This window comes from Macrobrachium rosenbergii, chromosome 29, assembly GCF_040412425.1.
Source record: "Macrobrachium rosenbergii isolate ZJJX-2024 chromosome 29, ASM4041242v1, whole genome shotgun sequence".
NCBI lineage: Eukaryota > Metazoa > Arthropoda > Malacostraca > Decapoda > Palaemonidae > Macrobrachium > Macrobrachium rosenbergii.
Genome location: NC_089769.1, coordinates 9,260,163 through 9,283,772, shown reverse-complemented (window position 1 = coordinate 9,283,772; position 23,610 = coordinate 9,260,163). Strand labels below are relative to the sequence as shown.

Sequence of the window (23,610 nt, the reverse complement as noted above, 5' to 3'; positions counted from 1 at the left end):
AGTTTCCTTGTGAAAGAGTTATAAAAGAATATCAATGTTAGCAATCATTGGAGTGAAGTGTTAGTAACTTATCATACCAATAGACTTGGAAAATCTTGATAACAGAAATTTTGTGGGTGATTCCATAGTAGAACTTTCTGGAGAAGAGGGTGTGGGTCCTAAGGGCACATGATGATGGCTCTTACAAGCACATCTTGGGGATCCCATTGACATATACTCCTGCCGAGACTTTCCTGTAATCGGTGGCGGTGCCCCGTTTCCCATCCTACCGAAGGTGTTTATTTCTGATCCGTAAAGGTTTACTTTTAGAATTAACCTTAGGGTTAAGGTTAATCCTGAGATTGGACATATTCAACTGCTGTCTAGTTATTTGTTTTTTTTTACAATAATGACTTTGTTTGTATGCACTGAATGCTTGCATATACCTGTATATCAAAATAAAATTTACAGCAGGATCCAAGTACTGTATAGTGTTTTGATCTGTGTGTTTTGCTTTTACTAATGAATGGAAATGGGTGATAGACAATCCATTTTTTTTTTTATTGTAACCTGTGATAACTTCCCTTAATCATCCATACACGAGGAAATGGCAATGCTTCTAAAAAAAAAAATGCCACATCTACGAGATTTTCATCCATTTCCTTGAAAAATCTGAATGGGGCTATGGGGCTAAGGAAATATGGCAGAGATGTTAATAACCTTCCAATTCCAGTCTTTTGTAGCTGGAGTATAGCAGCAGCCGTTCAGGAGGTTAAGTTTGGAGAATACTTTGGAATTATGAAAGTTGGATGTGAAGTTGACTTAATTAGGTAGAGGGTAGTGGTCAGACTTGGTGATGAGATTCAGGTGTTAGTTACGGCAGGGTTGCCTAGTTCTGTCAGAAATAGGTGGAATGATGATGCCTACAGAATTGTGTTTCTCAGGATACAAGGTTTTAAATTTGTAGTTAACAAGAGAACCCATTGTAATAATGTGGAGAAAAACACTGCATTAGGTGAAGTGGCCAGGCTGAATATGTAAGTCTGACTAGAGGACAAAGAAAGCAATGGGCAGTGGTTGATTTTGCTAAGGAGAGGGCAGGAACAGAATCTTGCGGCTATCATCCAAAAAGTCTGCCCTCAAGGGAGAGGGCGTGTCTCATCATAGCAGTGGTGAATTCCTTAGAAGTGGCATTTGACTACTTGAAGGGAATGATGGGAGAGCTAAAGGTGGGTATCTTTATTCTGTCCATTGTCAGAAATAAGAGTCTAATAAGAGTGGTGATTGCAAAGGAGCCTCTTATCCTTTGATATTGCAGGAGAGAGGACAGGTGCTCATGTCAACCATGGACTGGAGGTGTCTGTTAAGCAGACTCTGTTCTGGAGTACCAAAGGAATTCAGATCCATGGAACTGAAGGTAAGAGCATCGGCACAGCAGCTTTTAATTAATGTTCTGGAGTACCAAGAGAATTGAGATCCATGGAATTGAAGGTAAGAGCATCTGCACAGCAGCTTTTAAACTAATGACATTTTGTTAGGAGCCAACTTAGGAACATCTTTCCCTTCCAACACTCTGGAAAAAAAGCAGGAGGAACAACAACTTAATGACAAGAGGAGAAGAAAAGTGCTTCGATTTCTTTACCAAGCTGCATCTTCACCTCTTACTCTCTTTTTCCACCACACCAGGAGGTGGGTTTGAGGTGGAGGTCTAAAAGTCCAAGAGTACAGTACCAACTGAAGAAGCAACCAACAGCAAATGCATTCTCCACACTGAGCCTTTGGAGAGGCTCCAATATAACCTTAGAGGAGCTAGCATTCCAATTGCAAGAGCAAGGGTGGAAGACTTTTAAGGACCATAAAAGGAACAACTGCTGCATGTGCATCTCTCCTGCCATGAACAGAGAATGCATGCTGGGACTCCTCCACATGCATACCTGCCCACAGAATGGGAAACCCGGTTGAAATGAACAAGAGAAGTATTGGAGGGGTAATTTTTTTGGCATTATCTTGCCTCACAAAGATACATCCATGATGAAGATTACACTCGTGATTAAAATTCATATAGTTCTAGTGTGTCCATCTGCCCAGATATTGTTCTATACTGGAAGGGATAGGAGAGTGCAGTCATTCAACGGTCACACTCCTAGACTGTACCCAGTTTAAGAAATTAGAAGAAATGTTTGATTGAAGCTCAGGTGACTACACAACTTGTTGGGCAGCCACCAGAGGTCCTAATGATAAGGTATCCAAAAAGATTTGTGGGTGACATCCTTCAGGTAGATTGAGGTAAAGGCAGTCAACCAATGCCACTCTTGCCTCATTATCTGATGTACTGAGTTTTTTCAAAAAATGAGGTAAGTACTCATGCCCCTGATTTTGTTTGCTGTCAAGCAGGAAGGGAGGGCAATCTCCTCTACAGAGATGTTATAGCCAGAAGAGGAGGGTATTCTTGAAAACCTTCACTGTACACTTACCTGTACTTATGAAGTCTCTTACACCTATGCATCAGACATTACTCTATGGTGCAGTCCACCAATAAAGTCTCAAAGGGAGGGAATCAAGACTCAAAACTCATCCAAAATTCTGGAAGAAAAGACTGCAAGAGAGATCCCAACTCTCCAAGATGACAATCAAGATTTGACAGACCTTTTTACTCCCCTACCCTCTTTGCCAAGGCCAAAGCCACAAGGATTAGGTCTCTGTCTGAAGCACTGGCCAGAGGCTTGAAGGGAGGCCTTGTAATACTCCCCAGGGTTAAGGAAATGTCCCACTCCATATTAGGGCCGAAGCTCTTGAGAAGGGCAATACTGTTTGAAACTTCTCAGTACCATTGATGATTCCACCAAAGTGGTAAGTTCTAACCCCTTTAGTTTGGAGACTTGTCACAAGGTTTAACAGTAACCTTTTACTGCAGAAACTGAGAGGATCTTTTTAAGGAAAAAGGTTAACACTTCAGTCCAATGAACAAACACTCCAACTGGAGAGATACCCTGTCTTCAAAGACACCACTCACAGAAGATGGCCCATTTCCCTTGATACACCTTCACAGAGGATCATTGGATGTATCTTGACATCTCCCTCACAGCCATGCAAGAAAAACTTCTCTCACAGGAGATGCTGGATAACGTACACACATGAAGATGCAGGGAGTGGATTGTCTTCTGATACCAGCAAACATGTGGTTGACATGGGAGTATGGGACTTGACCAAGAAGAGTTCATGGAGATCTGCATACCACTCGGCCTGTTGTCAGTGAGAAGCTACCAGTCATCCAGAGCCTTGTGGTGACTAATAGTATGTTAGTCACTCTCTGAAAAAGACTGAACAGGGGAAAAGCAAAGATGTGAAGGTCGTCCCAAGGATGTTGGAATACATCCTCCATTGCTGTCCAAGGGTTTTGGACTAGCAAACAGAAGACCAAAGTTTTCTTTTCAGTTCAGCTGTGAATAGATCAAGGATGGGGAACCCCCTCCCCATATCTCAAAAGGCCTCTTTGCTACTCAAGGATGTAGTAGGAACTATTCTATCCCCACTTTCAGACTTGACGCGTGAGTTGGTCTGCCAGTATATATTCCTCTTGTCTGGAATGTTCCTGGCTCACGACTCAACAGCTTCATGATCCACCCACTCATGCATCTGCAAAGTCAGCTGACATAGGAACCACAATCACCCTTCCCCCCCCTCCCTTGTTGCCATAGGCCACTTCAGTGGTATTATAGGTGCATCAACTCTTCAGTGTCCCTTAAATTGCTCTTAGAATTACCATAACACCACCCACAGTGCTAACATTTCTAGAACAAATGATATGCAGATGAGATATGTGTACCCACGAGTCCTGAGAATGCACACATCCCAGGATGAGATGGTGTAGGTTCCACTCTATGTACTCACAAAAAAAGAGAAAACATTAACACCTAACCTGTTGCTTGAACACACACAGCCTGGAAACCTACAAGCACAGAGCAGTCAGGTTGCGCCTGTGCTCACCCTCACACAACTCTGTAGAGGTATGAGGAATAGAGCTGTTGTGAGTTGTCATGTGCACTTGGCCCACAGAAAGCCCAAGGTGGGCATAGTGATGGAGCAGTCATCTTGTCTAATTAGGCACATGCAGGAGAGGCTGCCCTGCTGCTAGTATGATCTACTTTCAGTTTCTCTCCAAGGAAGAGGAACAAGAGCAAGAAGTCCTTCTGGACTTCTTACACGTGGCCTTAGACTTTCCTTTACTCTTACTTTGCCTATGCAGTGGAGAAGAGTTCATGGATGAGGAAGAGGATCAAGAGGGGGAACACCAGCCACATATCTCCCTGTCTTACCATAAGCTTAGGTAGCCTTCCAGTCAATGGTTTGGTCAAGGCTTAGAACCAATGATGTTGAAGAATCTTCCATAGGATCAACTACAGAAAGGCCTACTGCAGTGGTAGGATCCCCTTCCATTACAGGAAACATAGACCCAGGGAATGGAAATGCACCAGACAGTAACAGTGGCTTAGGAGGTAAATCCTGTATCTCCTTTGCCAATTAATAATAAAAAAATAAGTAGTTAACAAGGGACTACTTGGAATATCCAGTGTATTTTCTGGTCGAGAGAGATCTTATTGCTCTAGGAAAATCGTCATCATCAGAGAACTTAGAATCTGCTGGAGGAACACTAACCCCAGCAGTACCTTCGTCTTCAGAATGGCACAAACAAGGCTCTGGAGCAGGAGAACTATCCTTCTTAGGTGAGAAAACTTTTGGAGGTGGTGAAGGGATGGAAGCCAATGGAAGGAAGAAGGATCTGGCAGCGTCTCAGGTGGGGTGTACACCATGACAACACTGGTGAATACCTTTTGCCCTTTTTACATTATCTGAACTTTTTTTACAAAGAAGACAATCAGCACTTTCCTCCCTAGGAAACAAACAATGCTCTGATTTGAGACTACCAAGATGGGAGACATAAAGCAACCACAGGTGTCCATACCCCCCACACTGGTGTTGCATGTGTTTCATCCCCATTGAGGAAAAATGGCAAAGACAGCAATGAAGAAGCATTTCCATTGAAAAAAGACAGGAAAGATACTACTAAAGAACAAAATCCAACAGAAAACATAGTCTAAATGTAATTTTAAGTAGCAGGCTACTAATCCTAGTCCAACAGTTACACAGTGGAGAGAAGAGTGATAAGTCTACTCTCAGTGCAGGGCCGAAGAAAAGTAACGGAGGATAATTACCCAATTTACCCCACATCACCATAGCCTTACCCCTGTTTCCAAGCTCATGGCTGATTCCTGTATGCATTCTTTAGACACTCCACAAAAACTGAATTGACTTGTATCCCCTCAGGAGCACAAAAAGTTTGTACTCAAAGTAATGAGTAGTATGACATACTTTCAATGCACTCATTATATTTTTAAACATTTAATGAAATACGCACTTCATGAATTCATTTATAGATATTCTTTAAATAGCAGTGTTATACATGAATATTCATCACCATTCTTGATAAATTCTTGCGTGGAAAAATTTCCTTGCTTTATAAAAAAATTTTCAATTTATTTACAATAGTTCTCAGCAATAAATAACACATGCATACAGATGCTATAATAAAATATAATTCTTAATATATTAAATGCTGCTATAAATGTAAATAATGCATCTAGAGGACAAATTCAAAAGTGACTGTAAAAATTACTTCGATGCCATGATTTCTGACTGACTTTGACTTAACGTTAATGGACAATATCAAGCTTAAGTTGTTTGTGTTCTCAAGTTATTTAAATATTATATATTGTAAAGTGTTAATAATGATACTATACAAAATCCAATATAAAACATTTGTAATGATATATACAAAATCTAATATAAAACATTTGAATTATATCTTGATGTACAGCAGTATATTGCTTACCAGTTTGGCATTTGCTACAGCCAACAGACATTTTATCAATGCACAGTATTTGGATTGTAGATTTTCTTTATTTTCATAAATGAGGAATGTTGAAATATTTATGAAATGAGGAGTGCTGCATATATGTAGGGCCACTGGCACACTGTTTTCACTTATCATCATCCTAAGCTGGTTGTGATCCCCAGATGTGAAAGTAAGTTCCTGTTCAATACACCGAAAAATATTATGGGCATGCTGCCTTCATGCTTACCAATTATCATAAGTTTCTCCTCATGAGTAACTGGTTACCTCTTCTCACCTGTAGCAGGAGAGACAAGCAGGCATTGAAAACACAACTTGGATGCAGAAGGGTGCTAAAAAAAAATACCAGCTCAGAACTTGCGGAGTAGAGGGTTTATATACATCAGCAACCATGTGGCAGAGATTGAGAGAGAAAGCTGCTGCTGCCCACGGCTTGGTGTCTGCAATAGAATATTACACCCAGCAATGTTCGCAGGAGAAAACGTTAAAATTCAAAATTTGGAATATGAATTCTGCTAAATGATCTTGCTATTGCCATTATAAAATGCTAATTTTTATAAGTAATTGTATTTTTCCTAGGGGATGCTCATTGAACTTGGTAACATGGTAAACTGGTGGTAAAGGAGAGGATGAGTGGGGGAATACCCCTTACTCAACTACTGACACTAGCCACTTTCCCTTCAGCTGCAGGAACCAACCAGGGCAGTTGAGGTGGGTTTAATTGTATGAAAGGCTATGGTTTGTGTATCTAGGAAAAATACAAATTACTTAAAAAAAATTTGGTATTTTATTGCCTATAGGAATATACAACCATCACCTTTTGTAACAGGAGACCATTAGGTGGGAGGTAGTCCTGTCAAATGACAGGTGTTGAACAACCCACCCTGGAAATGTCATGACTTACACAGTCTACACTCACTTTTTATTGAGATTGATCAGAGCAATTGGCCTTGGGCCAGAGTACCCTTCATTACAGAATAGTACTCAAACAAGGAAGAAACAACATAGAACCATGGGGATAATTCATGGTGAACAGCAGTTACTCTTGGTCAAACCTGTGATTGGTCCAGCAAGTACTGTATCCCCACTCCCTTGTTAAAAGGGAGTGGAAGGAGAACTCATCTTCAGACTACAGTATACTAAGACTGGATGCTCAAAGTGCAGGCACCATGTATCTAGCCTCACCCAACTTATACTTTGGCCTAGATGCTAATCCAGAATGGAAATAGGGGAGAGTTTCGGAGTTCAGTCACTGTATATTCAATCCTCCAACTAAGGCTTCAAAGTACTCAGGCAAGATACTAGTTTATCCAGGCAGACCTGGGTGCCTACAACACTTGTAAAGCAAATTTAGGGGCAACTTACCTCTGGTAGAATGAGGAAAGGGATACCTACAACCTGCCCTCTTTGCACCATGGTCATCTGAAAGGGTAAAGATCAGAACTACACCCCAACTTTTTGTATCCTAGAATGAGTACAGAGGCCGAGTCCTTCCAAGGAATCAAACTCATCAGGTATATTTTCACAAAGTCAGAGAATACTCTTCCTGAGCACCACTTCCCATGTAGCCTAAGACAAAGAAAAAGGTGCCAGTATTCCAGCCTAAGAGCATGGGTCCTTCATGAATGATCTTACAGCTCACGAGTGCAAGAAGCGTGTCACGCAGAACCACCAAAGTCTCAGTAGGAGGGGTCACAAAAAAATGATCAAATTTCCTGTCATGTGCCGACTAGTTCGAGACTTGGTTTCACGAGAGAGAGTCCATCCATATCTGAGGCCAGACAGGATGTCAGAAAAAATCTTCACTACTCCTCACCAAGACTATGTTAGACAAATGGACTGTCTTGAAAAAGGATTCTTAAACAAGGCTTTGTCCAAGAACCAGTAAAGCCTTTGGGTCAGGCTGCGAAGGACTGGCTTACCTCCCATTCAACATAAAACTATACATAAAACATTACTGAAACCTAATGACCTGTCAAATAAAGATACCACCACTAAGTTGGGAAATCCAAGGGCTTTGGCTTGAAGATTAACTCACTGCAGAAGCCGAACAGCATAACCTAACAGGAGATATTCTCAGGAAAGGTAAATGAGGGTCTGTGACCTGCTAAACTGGCACCCTAACAGGAGGGAGACCTCCAGTCATGAGAGTCAGCAACACTGGATGCCACTCAAATATCTGCCATGAAGAGTAGCCAGGGTCAATAGAAAACAATGAATCAACACTTGATCACCCAACAAGGAGAGAAAGTGATTAAACAGAAGAAACTGCATGATCCAGCTTGTTTGCAGAATGGAATATAACTTCATTATTACTTACAGGGAATGGGATGGGGAGAACAGAATCTGTTCAGCATGGTAACTATGAGATCACCTTGGGGAAAAAACTCCAGCCCCAACTGGAAAATCTGCCCTTTGAAGGAGTAAGAACTACTCCATACCAAACTGACCCTAACCACTGAACTAGTCTTCCAGCCTATTCCCCACAGGTAGACAGCCCAACAGTGTGGTAAGTTGTCCACTCTTGCATCTGCAGATGCAATAACACTTAGAGAAAATCCCTCCACTGTTCAGTAAGGCACTCGTACAATTGTGCTGAACAAGAACACTTTTGAGTAACCTAATAACTGTTCTCAAAAACCTGAAGGAAAGTAATAATTGCCAAACTCTCAGAATGCTGACCTGCAGTTAAGGCTAGCCCTACAGCCCGAAGAACTTGTTGAACAATTCTGAAGTGTTCTAGCCCTCCTTTGACATCAAAAACCAATACATTTCGAATGAAGGAGAGTTCATGTTACTACCTTTAAGGGGTTCTTGCCGTCCCATCATGACGCTAGCACTTCTGTGACTTGCACCTGGAGAAAATGGTAGCAGTGGAGATCCTATGAGAGAACAGAAATTTACTCTTTAAGAGATAACAGGTGGCCGAGGATAACCCACCAAAGCCAATCTGATTGTTCCTGCCAGGACAGAAGTCAGCACTATGCCTCCCCAAGTATGCCATCCTATGTGCATACATCTAGATACTTGTCTGCTAGTTGGGTACAGATTCATCTTTAATCCTGTTGCCCCATTTGTTAGGAGAAAGTATGAGAGCTCTCTCCCAGAGCAGAAGCTAGGAGAAACCCTTTGACTGGGTAACACATGTAGTATACCATAGCAGAAGTCTTCAGACAACATCCAGATGGAAACCTAATAACCATAAGTAGAGCTTTTTCATCAGTTGAAAGTTTTGAAACCCACAGCCTTATGATAGGTAGGTACTCACAAGTACATGTTCTCAGAACTGTCTAAGCTTGAAGTCATTCCTTATTATGGATTACTGCAAACTTGTGTCATTCCATCTAAAGAGAGTATGCAAGACATACCTAATAGACAAGGCTTTGAGATCCAAATCTAGTCCCACTGGCCTTCTCACTCATCAAAGGTGCCTGTGGAAAAACCTTTCTTTATTCTCTGTAAACCTAGAGAATCTTTTGTGGAAGGTAAATGGAAAGACTAGCAACCCTTTAAAATGTGGCAGCCAAAATAATGGGAGAGTTACAAAGTAACCTTTTCGACCCATTCTTTCCTATTCCTTCATATCGGCCATAGCTGGAGGAGACAGGAAGGGCTGGAAAAGTTTATTTCTTCCCAATCCAAGAAACTGAAAGCCTAATCACCATCAGAGGTTTTGACTACAAATCTCTCTTGCCCCTAAGGGTTGAAAAAAAAAAAATACCAGGTGGAGGGGTAGAGAACACAGGACTCCTGCTTCTGTTTCCACTGCTGGCACCTTGTTACCAGTGAAAGAGTACCGTGGAGTCTAACACCAATCCAGAGTCTCTTCTCCCTTTAAATAGAGAGAGAGAAAGGAAGTGTTTGACAGCAATGATGGGAAGGAAAGGGAATGTTTTTTTTTTTTTTCTGCCTGTAGGTCACACCTTAAACTATGATTGTTGTTCTGTTGTGGAAGAGCTGTGATTAATGCCACTTAGACAAAGTGGGCTTGCATAGAGACAACAGCCCTGTCAGAGGTATAACAACACTCTGGTGATTTGGCACTAATGTTCACCGGCAGCAAGGATCAATGCGTGAGATAAGTCTTCCTGGAGTTCTTACATGAGACCTTAGACTTCCACTTATTCTTCTTCCTTCTCATAGGCAGAGGAAGCAGGTCTGGGGACAAGATGATCTTGAAGAAGATAACGGTGTTGAGGAAAAAGGAGGTGAAGAAGAACAATATTTCTTCAGTCTTCTCCAGATTGCATTGTTCATCTTTCACATCAAAGGGCTGGTCTGGAACAAGAGAGATTGAAACATCTGGTAGAGGTTCACCCTCTGTAACTGAAGGACTTGCTTCCTCGCAGATGACAGAGAAGCTACACTATAAGACAAGAACTGCCAAGTGTCACAATTTGTAGTTTCTTGAGGTGAAATGAAAAGGGTCAGTTTCATTTTAGTTGGAAGATGAGCTGGAGAGGCCTGGTGGCTTCATTAGCTGGTGAACACTTCTCCTTTCACCTCTTATGAAACTACCAATCTACTTCTCACTGGGAAGAGGACCATGCACACACGTAACGGGTGCAAGATCATACTGTCTGTATCCCTACAAAAGGAACAATAGTTCTGTGTCTACCGACAAGGGGGACATGAAGTGACCACCTGGATGCCCAAGTCCCTCACACCTGCATTAGTCTTGTTTCTACTTCATAAAGAAAAACAAGGCCAAGTGACACAAAAAAAAATACACAGAAAAAAGTACACAAAAAAATAATCCACTGTTAAAAGAAAGAAGAATGGCAAATTACACAGTCAGTCCAACAACCATGCAGGGAAAGACGTGGAAGCACATCTGCACTGTTTGTTGGCTGAAGGGAAAGAGGCTAGCGTAGTAGGTGAGTGAAGGGTATTCCTTTACTCGGCCCCACTTTACCATCGGGTAAAAAACTGTTTCAGCTCATGTCGAGGGATATCTGTGTAATAAAATGCGATGGTTTGTATTCCCTTAGGAATATATCGTGATATCATAGAACAGACAGTTATAACACAAGGGATGACTATAATGGAAGTAATTAAAGATCAAAATAGAGCAGAGATAAATGTATCTTGATTAGGCTTCATTGGGTTTCCAATAAAGTAAGAACTGAATGTAAAATGTGTTCTGATGTATTGAAAACTGTAATATGCCACCAAAAGCCTATCATATTTAGGATCATAAGCTAAATTTTTATAGGTTAAAGAAGCCAGGATGCAGGAAAGATAGTTTTGACTGGAACACAACATCAAACTTATTGAGTAACTAAAAACATATGACATACACTCATTTGAGAAGAAATTAAAGACAGCAAGTGGAAATTCATTACGACTTGGGAGAGAGAGAGAGAGAGAGAGAGAGAGAGAGAGAGAGAGAGAGAGAGAGAGAGAGAGAGAGAGAGAGAGAGAGAGAGAGAGAGAGAGAGCCCTTGTAAAGAATATTATAAAACTGTGACTGACAAATTAATGCAGCCTGTCTTGTGGTTGAAATGAGGGACAATAGGAGGGCCTATTTATATAAACCTAGAAATGATGATGAAAGGCTGTGCTTCTCTATGCAGCAGAAAAATGGGTACTTAAAATGAAAATGCAGGTTCTGAAAAGTCAGAATAAAATAATGCCAATAAAATTGAGTAAAGCACATAGAGGTGATATGGCCTTTTAACAAGAAAGAAACATGATTAAATAGCTTGAAGTTCTTGGAGATAAAAAAAAAAAAATAATGATTCTGGTAGCAGAAAGGCCCAGAAAATAAGGAAAGGGCACAGAGAAATGGTTAATTTCATACCTGAAATATGAAAAGAAGAGTGGGTCTCCTGAATTTCATTTCATGAACACACCAGGAAGGATGCCTCATCCTTTGATATAACCGTGGTTTTAAATACTGTCTTGCTTACTTTTAATAGTGTCATTCCTGATCTCTGCCACAAACAGTACACAAAGTCCAGATGTCAACTGCTATTCTGAAACAAAGAATACAGTACTTATTCCCAAAACTGGTTACATAATCTACATCTTGGAATTGAGCAGTCTCAGTCAAAATTTGTTGGTGAAACAGTAACGTATCGGTGTGCGCAAATTTATTTATTAAAAGGGATTCTGATTGAACTCATGCTTATGGATACTTTATGCAGTAATTCACCACTAGTAACAGAACATTTCAACCCAATGCTCACACACTTTTCAAAGAGGTCTGTGATGATGGAAATATAAATGGCTGTTGTCAACTTTAAATTTTCAATAGGTTTCTATAAACAATCGTTAGGGGTGATTCCAAACAAAATTCCATTATCATTTTACATTATGCCAATTATCTCAGCTGAATAGAGTTTATTGGAATAATTTCCCTACAGTAAGGGTTTTTTTCCAAATTCTCTGGGATTAAAGGGTTATGGCTAACTGGAAAAATTCAGACAAGTAAAAATAGTCTCCACTTCAAGACATCACAATTACTGTACACTATTTAATTTTATTTCATTCAAGCAAAACTGTTATCATGTAAGTTTCACAAGTTTTCATTTCTGAACTATATAATGAGAATTAGGCCAAGTGCAAAAATTTGTTCAGCCTCTATGGGGAAATAAGTATGGAATAGTAGGTGTTATGTTCAACAAAATTACTGTATTAAAAAATACTTTTCAGAAACAGTATACAACATTGTGAAAAAAGTAACCATCATTTTAGTGCAAAGAAAATCTTAAATACACATCACCGACAACTGCTGTTCATTTGAGCATCAGTAAGTGAAGAAAAAGGAGCATATAGAAGAGGACTGTAGAAAGAAATAAAACATTAAAAGTGAAGAAAAAGGAGCATATAAAAGAGGACTGTAGAAAGAAATAAAAATAAAAATTAAAACTATTTTATCTACTTTTAACATGCTTCCAAATGTCATGTCCAATATTGAAACAATAAAACTAGGTTAGCTTTGTATAAATGGAAAATTCCTTGAATAAAACTTTATTTTACAGTTCTGACTTGCAAAATGCAGTTGGCCCCCATAGATTGCTTTTGTACTTGAGAGCCTTATGCATAAAATAATCCATTTTTTTTTAATGGGCATAATTGGGTATATTGTTTTTTAAGTCGACATATCAATAAAATTACCACAATAGCACAAACTGTTACATTTATAAGAAAAAATAATGGCTAACTCTCTCTCTATAAAGAATCTTTAAACTATATTATATTTTATCAGAAATGTATTTTACGTATGTATTTTTCGAGAATGAAAAATGTACACATTAAATATTTATCTTTTTACAGGCTGCCCTAGCAGACTCCAATTTACCACTATTGAACAATGCCTTCAACTTGCCAACTAGCATGGATAAAAGTGGTTCACCACCTGTTACGTATCAAGACACATTGCCTCGTCATGAAGAGGAGGATGAACAGCCTCCTCCACCTCCATCACACAGGGAGCGAGAAGAAGAACCAGATGACTCTTATGCATCCCAGATAGTAAAGCAGGAAGTGACTGAAGAGGACAGCGCCATGGATACCCAGAGGGAATGTGAAGAAGAAGTGCTTCATCCACCTTCACCATCATTACATTATCGTCACTATCCTAGCATGGAGGAAGACAGACCAAGGTCTCGTAGTCCAGTGCCGCCAAGCCCTGTTTCACAGCCACCACCACCTCCACCTCCACCAGTCTCACATGCAGTTTCCCATGTACCAACTTCAGCGGGCCTTCCTCCTCCTTTACAACTTTTACATGAAGCACATATGCGACAAGGACCGCCTCTAGAAGGCTAGTGATGTGAATTAATGGCAAAGTATCTGCTTACTATGAGTAGATGAACTGCTTGAAAGAAAATTATATATAAATATAAATAAATGAAATACTTTTCCTACTGCCATCTTCCTTGATGAGCCAGCTGATAGCTGGCCCAAATAACAAGACGCATATCCTGGTGTTGAGTGTGTTTCAACTGGTATTCCCTTATTTAAAAACATAACTTTATGTAATGTATATAAAAGTAAACAGATAATTCAAATGATAAAGAAGCACCGGCACACGTACATGAGGCAGGGGAACCTGTTGGAAAAGAAGGAAGAATTTGTTATTTTTGCACTAATGAAATTAGACTTTTTATTAGATTAATTGTTTCATATCAGACTAGTCTTACCTACAACACTGACGTCAATTACGATGCAAGTGTTATTTTCTCGGTGATGGACAGATTGTTTTGTACAGGTTTTGACAAGGATGTGATTGCTTACTATCGTAAGAGTAGAGTTTCTGAACTTCATAGCACAGGCAGAGACTGAAACTCTAGCTTCACCTAGTGTAGAATAACCTAAGGCAACAGATGGACTCAAGAGCTGTCTGTATACCATTCCTAGATGGGTCAGCAAAATGTGTACTGTGCTCTTCTAGCCCCTTTTTCCCCCAACAATATCCCTGTAGGTAGTGAGTATGCTGGCGTCTTTGATCAACTCAGCCATTTCTTTTCATTGCAATGTAAATTGTGGCTGATTAACTTGATACTAGGCACTGAATCTATATTTATTGTAAGGACACTGCAATGTAAGCTATAATTTAAGTGCCATATTGAGCTGCGAGCTAACATTTTATTGTATACGGTATGTTAACTGTGAAAATTGATCTCATTCTCAAGATTGTTCTTCCATGACAGTGATAATTAACAAACAGTTGAAATGAAGTAGCTACCTTTATTTATTTTTCTTATATTATAAGAACTCCATTTACTGAGTTAAAACCTGATTTTAAAATTTGAAAATTTTAAAAATTTTGTAAGAACTGGAACCAGAAAAAATCGACGCAGTTATCTGTACCTCAAACAAACCCACCTATATACCTTATTTATTTCTTATTTATACCAGTAGATATTAAGTGGGGTTAGGAAAGCACAGAAGGATCCTAAATAGCTTAGCAAGTTAGTGTATTTTTAGAATTAAAATAACCATCCCAAAACTAGTGACACTTAGAAAGGAAACCCGATCATTGTAGTAGCCTGGTTCAGTTCTTAAAAAGAACTCTCAGTTCTTCAAAAGAACTGCATTTATTTTTAAATAATTAAAAATAGTGATGTTTACCTGGTGAGAAAATGTTATTACATTTTTTTCCCAAAAAAATGACTTCACACTGGTTTTGCACAATTCTAAGATGCTGTAATAAAAAAAAACCTATGTCTACTGTGTTGTCAATCAAGAGATAAAGTTTATCTTTTGTCCTTTAGCATTGGTGTGAATTACAACAATGTCTAAATATATGCACAAAATTCTAAAGGAATTTGCAATACCCTGGATGGTCTCAACACTGTATAAACCCTTTTCCAAAGTACATTCATTGGGCTTGGTTAGTAGGAACTGCATAGAATGGACCACTGTCGTAGGCAGCATTGTTAAAGATACGATACATATTCAAGCCTGTGTACTGCATTATCACTGTAGGTTAGCCTTGCTGTGTTAAGGAGTCAGGACTATGGTAGGCAAGTAAATATTTTATAATTGCGATTTTGGAAATAATTCAGCATAGAAAACAAAACCATGACACATACATTTTTGGAGAAAAGGTAAAAAAAAGGAAGCCCTTTTATGTCTGTCAGTGTGAATTTCAGCTGCTGTAGGTATTAAGTACTGTACTTTATAAAAGAAGCTTTTGATAAACCCCTGTCGTAGTTCTGATTCCTAAATTGCCATATGTCCCTGTTGGTCGCAAGTCACATGGTAGTAGATGAGCTTCTTGTAGAACATTCCCCTGGGCAATGTCAGGCCCAGTCCCTGAGCAATAACTGTCCATTGTATGACTGTATTATCATGATCCCTGCCCTCCACTCATATTATTAGGTCTACTTACATGCACTTTCATGGGCTCTCTGTACAGTGGTCTATTGTTTTTATTTTGATTTTCATATAGCAAACTCTGTTTGGAAATTATTTATTTTTTTTTTTTATAAATTGGACTGATATGGATAAAACTTGCAGTGAGCCCAGTGTGTGCAAGAAAGAGGCCCCAAATACATGACTAGTACAGCATTAAATTTTTATAGTGAACGGTTCCCTAGCTGACAGTGTACTTTAAAAAGCCAAAGTATATAAACTTTTTCCTTTCCTTATTTTATATGCAATAGGTTGTTTACCATGAAGCCCTAATCATGTGGGTGTAAATATGAGGTCATGTGCAATAGCTTTTCTAAAAAAGCGGAATATGATCCGGGAATATTTATCATCCTTTTTTGGTTCTGAGTTAGCCTTACAGACCTACATGCATTTTGAGGGCCTCTTTGTATATAGATTTCACTTGTGTATCATGATTATTAAAATCAAGCCTTTGAATTATTATTTCAGTGAGCTTATTTTTAAAAGAAAATGAGCATTACTAGTGATTTTCTGTTTGAATTTAGTGATCATGTATCACACAAAACAGCCAGAAAACTGGCTACGTACAAGTGTACAGATTTTTAAGTTACAGATGTTGCAACCATCCTTTGTTCATACTGTAAATTTATTAAAGGTAACATGCATTTGCATGTACCATATCACCAATGTTTATCATTCAGATTTAGTCCAGAGATCTATAGAAATAAACATGTCAACCTCTTTATATTTGTATGGCAAAGTGCATTGTATGCCAGACATGTTGATTATTTACCAGAAATTAGTGTTTTTTGATATTAAAAATATTTACACCAGGATATTTTGTCCTAATTTAGTCTCTCATTCCTCACTCAACAATTTGGCAAAGGATCTTTGTTGTTGTAAGCTACCTCCTTTTTACATGCTTTTATGTGGAAGCAGCAGGAGCAGTAGCAGTTGTGATGATTTGACATGCAATTAGATTTTCAAACTCGGTGATGTTTATATAGTCATTGTTGAAGAGTAATAAGGTTTGTCTAGAAAATTTTGTTTAATTTCATATGACTATACTTTTTGTTAATTTCCTCTGGTGAAGAGATCTGAATTATTTAATTATGTAAATGTGCAGTGTACCATGTACAATGCCTGAACTGCCCCATACCTTGGTCAAGTCTTAATTTTGGAGAATTTATTTGTTAAGCCAATAATCATTCTTGAATGATTTCAAGTGCATTTTATTTCCAAAATTAAAACTTTTCTTTCAAGACTGTAATTTATACCTAACCACTACCATAACTTAATGACTAAACTTACATAGATTTATCATTGAGCCACAAAGTTTTACATTTTATTTCACAACAAAGAATCCTAAATAACCTAATCACTGTCAAGCACATGAAAGAAAGAGTGAAAGAGCAATGACCAATATGTGATATAGAGGCAAGTTGTCCACCAGTGTTGGTCATAATGGAGTATCTGTCTGCATGTGGTAGTTTATTTTGGTGATAAGTTGAAACACTGTACATCCCCCTTCCCCACATGTAAAGTCCCTACAGAGCAAGTAAAGTCATTAGAGTAATAGTAGTTTATTTCATTCTTGTTCCTGGATTGAAGTTTATTTTCCCAAAATGGTTAAAGGTGACAGGTAGACTGATCTAATGTTACAATGATGGATCATACAATTCAGGAATGGGGGTAATTTCCTTACAGTATGTATGGGAACATGGACTAAGATAAACAACCAGCAATTGTTGTACAGTCAAGACTGAGCAGTTTTCAATATATAAGGTGGGACTGACCATCTATTTAATAACGATGAGTCAAATATGTGGCCGAAGCTTTGGCCACATTTTGGACATGTTATTAACTAGGCAGAGGGCAGTATCTAAAGATCAGTATATGGGAGAACTAAATTGATAATTTCCTGCATGTTCTAGTTACTTCCCATCTCTCACTCCAACAAAATTTGTTGAACTGCCTCCAATCTTTCTTTTAATTTCTTCTCTGCATGTTGGTTGATGACACAGTTTTCATTGCCCAACATTCGTGTGCTGGTGCCAAAAGACATTACTTTCCCAACCAGACCCTCTAAATCTCAATTACCTGTACATTCTTTGTACCGAATTTCCCTAAAACAATGGTGAACTACTGGATGCTTAATATATTACTAAACCTTCCTTCCCATTTTGGTAATTTGTATTTTCTCAAGTAAAAGTAAAATGAAAAAGTATGTTGCAGAACGACCTGCAATGTTCAACATCACAAAAATTGATTTAAAACCAATAAGACTCGGATTTGAGCCACCAGTTGAAAAGTAAGGTAATGCCAGTGATGGTAAAATTTGAATGAATTTATGAACCAAAATGTGAAAATTAGCATCATTTAGCACTCTGAAGATAAAATTTAATTCAGAAGGAAATAAGAAACTAAATTGTGCCAGATTTTTCATAAAAAATCCACAGTTTCACATATGGGAAAAATGTTGCATTCTTCAACTATTCAATTTTGGGTTCTTCAACTATTCAATTTTGGGTATCTATGACTCAAAAATAAATTAATATTAGTGTTATTTATGCACCATGAACACAGAGACATACTCACAGAGAGATTAAAAAGGCATTTTTGAAAATTAAAGTTCAACAATTTCCACTAAAAAAAATCTGCAGAGCACAGAAAAAACGCCATAATTTTCAACATACATTAGTATTGTTTATGCACTCTGAGGATGAAGATTCAGTCATAGAATGGAATAACGTGAAATTGGAGGAAATCAAGTTTTACCACAATTATTGAAAAAAATTCTGCATATCTGCATATGGAAAAAAATGTCAAATTTTTCAACATTTCAATTACAGTTCTCTGCGACTCCAAGATGAAAACTGTTTTTATCCCCTCTGAGGATGTAGATTTCATCCAAAAAAATAAAGTAAAATGTGATGAAATTAAATTTTACCAGAACTATTGACAAAAATCTGTAGTTCAGCATATGGAAAAAATGTCAAATTTTTTAAAAATTTCTTTTTCACTTCTCTATGGCCTCAAAATGAAGATTAGTGTTCTGTATGCCCTCTCAGAATGAATATTCAGACATGAACAGAATTAAGGTGAAATTATAGGAAATTAAACTTTACCAGAAATACAGTACAGTACTGTATTGATAAAACGCAGTAGCTCCACATACGTATGGGAAAAACGTCAAATATTCCAAATTTCAATTTCAGTGTGGTTTATGCCCTCTGATGATGAAAATTCAACTATAAAATAAAATCAAGTGAAATTGGAAATAAAAATTTTTCCAATACTGTATCACTGAAAAAAATGTCAAATTTTTCAACATTTTAATTTCAGTTTTCTAGGGGCCCAAAATCAACATTAGTATTGTTTATGCCCTCTGAAAATAAAAATTAAGTCATAGAACAAAATAAAATGAAATTGGCAGGAATCACGTTTTACCAATGTTATGGAAAAAAAATTCAGCGGGCCCAGGTATGAAACAAATGTACAATTTTATGGGCCCAAAATTTAGATTAGTGTTGTTTATGCCCTCTGAAAATGGAAATTCATTCATAGACTGAAATAAAGTGAAACTGGAGGAAATAAAATTTTATCAAAATTATTGACTAAATTCTACAGGTCCACGTACCATGTACCATATGGAAAAAATGTCAAATTTTTCACAATTTTAATTTCTGGTCAGAATGGCCCTAAATGAAATAAGAAGAAATTGGTGGAAAAATTTTACTACAAATACTGTATTGAAAAACTTCTGCAGGTCCACGTATGGAAAAAATGTGAAGTTTTTAAAAAGTTTCATTTCAGATATATATATATATATACATATGGCCCCAAAATGAAGATACAGTAGTATTGTTTATGCTCTCTGAGGATGAAAATTAACTCATAGAAGGAAATCAAGTGATATGAGAGGAAATCAAATTTTTAAACAATTCAATATTAGTTCCCTTTGGCCCCAAAATGAAAGTAAGAGTTGTTCATGCCCTTCAAGGATGAAAATCCAGTTATAAATTGAAATACAGTAAAACCTTGACTTACGATTTTTCTGAGATGCGAGCTGGCGCACTGGCAATTTTTTGTTTTAAGAAGCGAGCCAAGGAGACAATATCTCCCAGTGCATCCGCCATTTCCAGCACCAAACTACCCGATCCACGCAATCTCGTTCAGTTTACGTGGTTACCTTGCCATGCAAGCATCTTCGCAGCATCTTGTAGCATTTCTTGCTTTGTTTTCTTGCTGTCCCTGTAATTTTGGAACAATTAGTTTTCACCATGGGTACCAAGAAAGTGAGTGTCAAGATCAGTGTTAAAAAGAAGAAAAGGCCAATTACCTTGGATACAAAGCGTGGAATCATAGAAAAACTTGATCAAGATTTGTGTGCTATGGACCTGGTGAGGCAGTACAACCAGACTACTACTACGATCTGCACCATTTAGAAGCAGGAGTCGATAAAGGATATAATGATTAGCCAGCCGAGGGCGTTGAGATTGCTTGTATTTCAACACTCCGGACCTTTGCCCATGAAGAGATGGAGTTGTTGTTGTTGCTGTGGTTGATTGAGAAGCTCGCAGGAGATACCGTGACAGAGAGCATCACCCGTGAGAAGGGACGAGACATATACGTGGATTTGGTGCGCAAGATGCTGGATGAGGCATCAGAAGTCATTCAAACAGCTGGTTTGACAATTTGAAAAAGAGGGCCAGCATTCAATCCATCATCATGCATGATGAGGCAGCAAGCTCCTGCACTTCAATATCCCGGGACTTCTTGTCTCATTCTCATGGCATCAACCAGAAGGTAATCACCTACTCTTCAAGGGGTTAGATTGGGTAAGTTAGGTTGGGTATTCAACCTAACTTAGCCTAGCCTAACTAGTTCTAGCCCAACAAGACCAAACCTACACTTCAATATCCTGGGACTTCTTGTCTCATGGCATCAACCAGAAGGCAGTCACTTGCTCTTCAAGGGGCTAGGTTGGTTTAGGTTAGTTTGGGTACTTAACCCTTAATGGACAAGCATCATCATATGAGTCTCTATTATGGGTTTTTGAGTGATGCATGGGCTAACTCAGTATTAATATTACACGCCATTTGGTTTGGATGAATTTAGCGGGAAAACCTTCATATCACTTGAATGGGCCATAAATGACTTATGGCAACCATAATAGCTAAGCACAGGAGAGACATCTTGCTCATAAATAAACCCAGGGATTGCTGTTGGCTTTAGTTCTTATCTTTTATGATAGTGTGTCAGCTACAATTGTAATTTTGCAAAAAAAAAAAAAAAAAAAAAAAAATTAGAAAAAACACGTATACCTCAAAAAAGTTACAGCATCTTCCCATCTCAATAAATCTCATAAATATTTTACAACAAATATACTCAGAATTTGTTACTGATTTTAGTTCTTATTTGTTATGATATTGTGTGAGCTGTAAGTATAATTTTACAAAATAAAATATTAAAAAAACATGCATAACTTGGTAAAATTAGCATATATTTATGAGTGTTGTAAAAGAGGCTCCACACTGGGTTGTAAATACTGTAGTCACTTTCAATTTCTCGTGGAAGGTAGGGAAAAATTCTTAGGTAGGGAAAAATTTTTAGAATATTTTCCCTTGCAGCATGTCCATTTACATATCTTAGTCTTTCCACTAATGTTTTTTTTTTCTTAAACTGGCCAACCTTAAAGTTTGCCTGGTCTTGGGATGTGCTTGATATTATTTAGCTAAGTTAGGTTGAATACCCAACTCAGTCTAACCTTACCAAACCTGCACTTCAATATCCTGGGATTTCTTGTCTCATGGCATTAACCAGAAGGCAGTCCCCTGCTCTTAAAGGGGCTAGGTTCAGTACTTAACCCAACCTGGCTTAGCCTAAACTAAACCTAGCCTAGCCTGACCTAACCTGCACCTCAATAACCAGCGACGTTTCAAAGAATTGTTCGATATAGGAAGACAGTCAATTAGTCCTTCAATCTCGACACACCGAAGCTGTTACTATTCGGCTCTCTCTTTATGGACCATGGGCATAATGCCATTGACCATACCACATTGAAAATATCGCTTCAAGTCCAGTCAGCAAAGTTTAGCAATGACTGGGTCCGCTCAGTACTTGGATAGGTAGATATCTGCAACTTAATGATTCATAGGCCTAGTCAAGCTAAACAAATTTTAAATCATAAGAAAACTGTACAACAGTATATTCAAGAACACAACACTATACACAGTGATTTCAGAAGTAAAAAAAAAGTGGAAAATATTCTTAATAAGCACAAGTTATACCAAAGTTATAAATCAAAATAAATTACAAAATGCTGTGCTGCCACTCAACTCCAAGGTTGTAAATAAGCAAGCCTCTGCCTACAACCACCGTGTCCAATGACCACCCTCAGCTTCTGGCACCATATGACTGAGCCAGCTTTTTCCTGTCTGCCAAATCATCATTTGTTCAAATGCAACATTAAGTCCACCAAGACCCTTATCTTTCTGGACTGTGTATCACAAAGGACATTTATCCATCCAAGATATGTCAATTACTAGAGGAGCTAAAAGCCCTCTGGTATGTCAAGATGGCACTCACCATCTTTGAAACACAAAATGATTTTGAGAGCAATATAAATCAGTGTGCATCAGTGTTCATGTAGGCATGCTCTTTCAGGCCCTACACTGAAAATGCCAAAACAATGCTAAGCTTCCACCATTTATATGGGCATTCAGTGTATGGATGTGCCTCCTGCTGAGAAAGAGCTCACCTCTGACACTCTGGAAATCACCATCCTACTCAGAGCAGACAACTTTCATCTATTTATTTGTTCCCAGCAGAAGCCCAATGGTCGTATAAACTGACTAACATGTACTAAAGTATATAAACAGTTGGTACATTGCAAAACTTGGAAAATGACAGCAGTCCCCAGTTTACGATGGGGGTTCCGTTCCGACGCCATGCTGTACGCCAAAAGTCGTTGTAACCAAAAATGTTGTCGAAATTCATAAGAAAACCTTACTTTTAATCATTTGGGTGTCTTGTAAACAATATGAAATGCATTTTCATTGAGTTTTTCATCAAAAAACTTCCAAATTTTGACCATTCTGGCCTTTTTGGAGCCAGAATTCTTCCATTGGATCTGCATCATTGGCTTTGTAAACCCGGAACATGTTGTAACCCGGGAAAGTAATTTTTGATGAATATAGCTGAAGAACGTCGTAAGCTCAGAACGTCTTAAGCCAAGCCCGTTGTAACCTGGGGACTACCTGTTCACTAAACTTTAAAACATTAAACAAAATTTCATATTTGAAATATTAAAAATAATTACAATAAAATCACATTTCTATAAAATTTGGTAAACACAGTAATACAGTACATGTACATGTATTCATTATGTCATGATATGAATTTGTTTCATGAAACTAACATTTAAAACAAATTTTACTGTAACTGTTATAAAGTATTTCTACTCACCAATGTCCTAAATGGACTGGACCAAGAGCTTGTATCTTTGCCTCTGCCTGAGAGTTGGGAACTCAACATTAATTGCTGATAGGATTTCTGAGGCATAAAATTTTTATTATCAAAGGAGGGTCAATTAATTTCAAATAATTAGGATTATATGATACATGGGTATCTTTATGCAGTGCAGGACACTACACTGATTGCAGTATGGGGGACAATACACTGACAGGAATATGGGGGGATTCTACACAAAGAAAATGTGGGCCCCTTTTAAGAACAGGTCCGGGTCACTATGCTTCACTGATACTATATAAGCATATTTTCTAGGCAACTTACACTATGGCCAAATATAGGCCTACTGTGAATACAGGTAAGTAATTTTTTTACTTAAATTTCCTACCAGATGCAAAGCC

General features: G+C 38.2%; 2 protein-coding genes across 26 annotated transcripts in view; one reads left to right on the top strand and one right to left on the bottom strand.

Moving 5' to 3' along the window:
- Positions 1 to 17,314, top strand: part of FoxP (forkhead box P) — a 1,520,060-nt gene extending 1,502,746 nt beyond the window's left edge. For 18 of the 24 annotated variants that reach the window (XM_067130992.1, XM_067130988.1, XM_067130984.1 and 15 more), the window contains one exon: positions 13,172 to 17,314. In XM_067130992.1, coding sequence (XP_066987093.1) covers positions 13,172 to 13,666 — 495 coding nt within the window. In that variant the 3' untranslated portion in view covers positions 13,667 to 17,314. Of the gene's footprint in view, positions 1 to 1,297; positions 1,397 to 13,171 lie in introns of all 24 variants that reach the window. The other 6 variants (XM_067130981.1, XM_067130975.1, XM_067130974.1 and 3 more) reach the window with 1 other exon arrangement.
- Positions 1 to 23,610, bottom strand: part of LOC136854586 (uncharacterized) — a 65,700-nt gene that overhangs the window by 1,970 nt on the left and 40,120 nt on the right. The window contains exons 11-13 of one of the 2 annotated variants that reach the window (XR_010857738.1): positions 23,207 to 23,253; positions 19,787 to 19,990; positions 11,694 to 11,868 (exon numbers count right to left, since the gene is read on the bottom strand). The gene's annotated coding sequence lies outside the window, so the exon portion shown is untranslated. Of the gene's footprint in view, positions 1 to 11,693; positions 11,869 to 19,786; positions 19,991 to 23,206; positions 23,254 to 23,610 lie in introns of those variants that run through there. The other variant, XM_067130994.1, reaches the window with a different exon arrangement.